The 2,443-nt window shown below is 60.7% G+C and overlaps 1 protein-coding gene across 1 annotated transcript; it reads right to left on the minus strand.

Moving 5' to 3' along the window:
• Nucleotides 1-340: 340 nt before the first annotated feature.
• MNEG_6963 (Short-chain dehydrogenase/reductase 2) lies at nt 341-2,001 on the minus strand (the record flags this gene model as incomplete). The annotated part of the gene is made up of 6 exons (XM_014044563.1): nt 341-359; nt 425-590; nt 799-946; nt 1,312-1,457; nt 1,680-1,766; nt 1,965-2,001. The coding sequence occupies 6 exons, from the start codon at nt 1,999-2,001 to the stop codon at nt 341-343; spliced, it is 603 nt and encodes a 200-aa protein (XP_013900017.1).
• Nucleotides 2,002-2,443: the final 442 nt, after the last annotated feature.

A 2,443-nucleotide genomic window follows, 5' to 3' on the forward strand; every position in this document is an offset into this window, starting at 1 on the left:
CCTCAATTGAGGCCCCTGCCTGCAAACACCCACCACCAGCCAGGCGTGACCGCCACTACTGAGATGCCCCTAGCCTTGAAATCTGGGCTCTCTGCCATGATCTGGGTTGCCCTGTGCACCATGTAAGCCGGGGAAGAGTGTGAATGCAAGCGCCAACATTCGCATGTGCATGTGCTGGTGGAATGCCACTGCAATGTGGGTGTGCGGCAGCGGCAAAACAACAGCCACGGTGCAAACAACACGACATGCTGTGCATTAGGCGTATCGTGGTTGCAAATCAGATGTGCAACACCATCCGGTTCAGGCCCTCCAGGTGGCGTGCGTGGTGTCGCTGCCGTGGCTAGCTGCTGCGAGCATGGCTGCCACGTGGAGATGCCGGCCTACTGTGTGCGCTTGTTCTGATTCGAATGCCCAGCCAGCGCACCTGATGAGCGCCGCCTTGGACACGGCGTACGACGGCCCTATGGGGTGGCTCTGGGCCAGGTCCTCCGCGTCAAACCTGTGGGCGGCCGCCCTGACGTCATCCAGGGTGGCGGCAGCCTTGATGGATTCGCGGTACCCTGGGCCCACCATGCCCAGCATGCCCATCTCTGTAGGGGCGGGGGGCGTTGCGTATTGCAAGGGCCCATAAAAACACAGCGTCGAGCACATACGTTTGCACTGATTGCTATTCGGATACCATCAACAGGAATAAGGATGCACCTGCTGCTGCTTGGTGATTGCTGCGTGTACCATGACCAGGAATGGCTGAGACCCAGCAACTGGACCACGTGATGGAAGCACGCAGGCGTGACTCACGTGATGCGACCTGGACGACCCTCGCGCCCTGAGCCAGGTGCGGCAGCAGCGCCAGTGTGATGTCGATGGCGCCATCAAGATTGGTCTTGAGGGTGGCCTCGTGGTCTGCCGCTGAAATGTCTGCAACAACCACGCCTGCGTTGTTGATCTGTGTGTGCATGCGCGCACGTGTGTGTGTGTGTGTGTGTGTGTGTGTGTGTGTGTGCGCGTGCGTGTGTGTATGTGTGTGTGTGTGTGCGCGCGTGCGTGCGTGTGTATGTATGTGTGTGTGTGTGTGCGCGCGCGCGCGTGTGTGTGTGTGTGTGTGTGTGTGTGTGTGTGTGTGTGCGCGCGCGCGCGTGCCAGGATAAGTGGTAGGCCCTACCGTGCCGGGCACTGTTGAGCAGTAAACCGATCTTCAAATCCCCTGCGCGGGCGCCATCCTCCAGCCCTCGCTCGCTGGCACCTGCCAAGTCCCCTCGTCATCACCACTAAATGTTGGCCACCCCACCCAATCACCCCCCAGCCGCCCACCAGCAGGTCGACCTGGCCCTCGTACTCGGCCTGGACCTCGGCCGCCAGCGCCCTGATGCTGTCAGGGCTGCTGGCCTCCAGCTGGAGGACCACCACCCTGGCACCCGGAGCCGCGGCCTCGGACAGAGCCTGGGCGGCAGCGGCGCCTGAAGAGGCGGTGCCGGCGCAAGAGGGGGGGGGCATGCAGGTTGTGCAAGGGGTGGTGCTGGGTGTAATTATGGTGAATAGACAAGTTGACATCGGCTATGCGATGTGCTGCGCTGGATCGTTACAAGCCGTGGTGGTGTACCGGCTGTCCCACAAGCGGCGGGCGGGCCGGCAAAGCTCAGCTTGCGTGGTTGGCGGGCGCACGGCAGAGACAGGCGCACCCGCAGCCTTGTCTCGTGAGGTGATGATCACAGAGCGACCAGAAGCCGCCAGCTGCTTGGCAACATCGTATCCCAGGCCGCGATTGGCTGTTGCATCGTATGGGAGCAGGGAGGAGGGGTGCAGAGGGGCGGTGACGAGAAGCTGCTGGTGCAGAAGCAAGCGCGCGCATTGCTGAACAGCGCGCCTGGCGCGCCAGAAACACATGACCTGATCGAAGGCTGATGAGGGCGGCGCAACAAACAGGACACCCCAAGGTACGGTATGGGATGCGCGACGCAACACACCTCCGGTTACGATGGCCCACTTGGCAGGCGCCACCATTGCAGCGAGCTGCGGGTGATGAAACTGGTGCAGCGGGGGATTGGTGCAGGGCAAGCTATGTGCTGCGTCCGGTTCTTTTTGCAGATCTTAACAGTATGCCCCAAAGTGGGTCGCCACGGCTGCAAATAAGCACTCCGGGTTACGATCCAAAGGAGACTGTGTGCCGGTTCTTGCGTGCACGGGAGTTATTATATATGAGATCACTTGTGCGCATCTGAATGCTTCCAACCGATGTGTTGAGCATCGATATTGCCGAACCTGCTGCCATGTTCATCATCAACGCAAGGGTGACCGAGTCACTCTTGACAAGGGGGTGCCTTACACCACTCATGCTATTGTACGCATGACACGTCTGGACAGAAAACAATGGCTTGGATTGATACGCTGTGAAGGGCTCGCAGCAGTTGTGTGGAAGGCGCAGGCTGCGGTGTTGGAGGCGGGG

This window comes from Monoraphidium neglectum (genome assembly GCF_000611645.1).
Source record: "Monoraphidium neglectum strain SAG 48.87 unplaced genomic scaffold scaffold01188, whole genome shotgun sequence".
Classification (NCBI taxonomy): Eukaryota; Viridiplantae; Chlorophyta; class Chlorophyceae; order Sphaeropleales; family Selenastraceae; genus Monoraphidium; species Monoraphidium neglectum.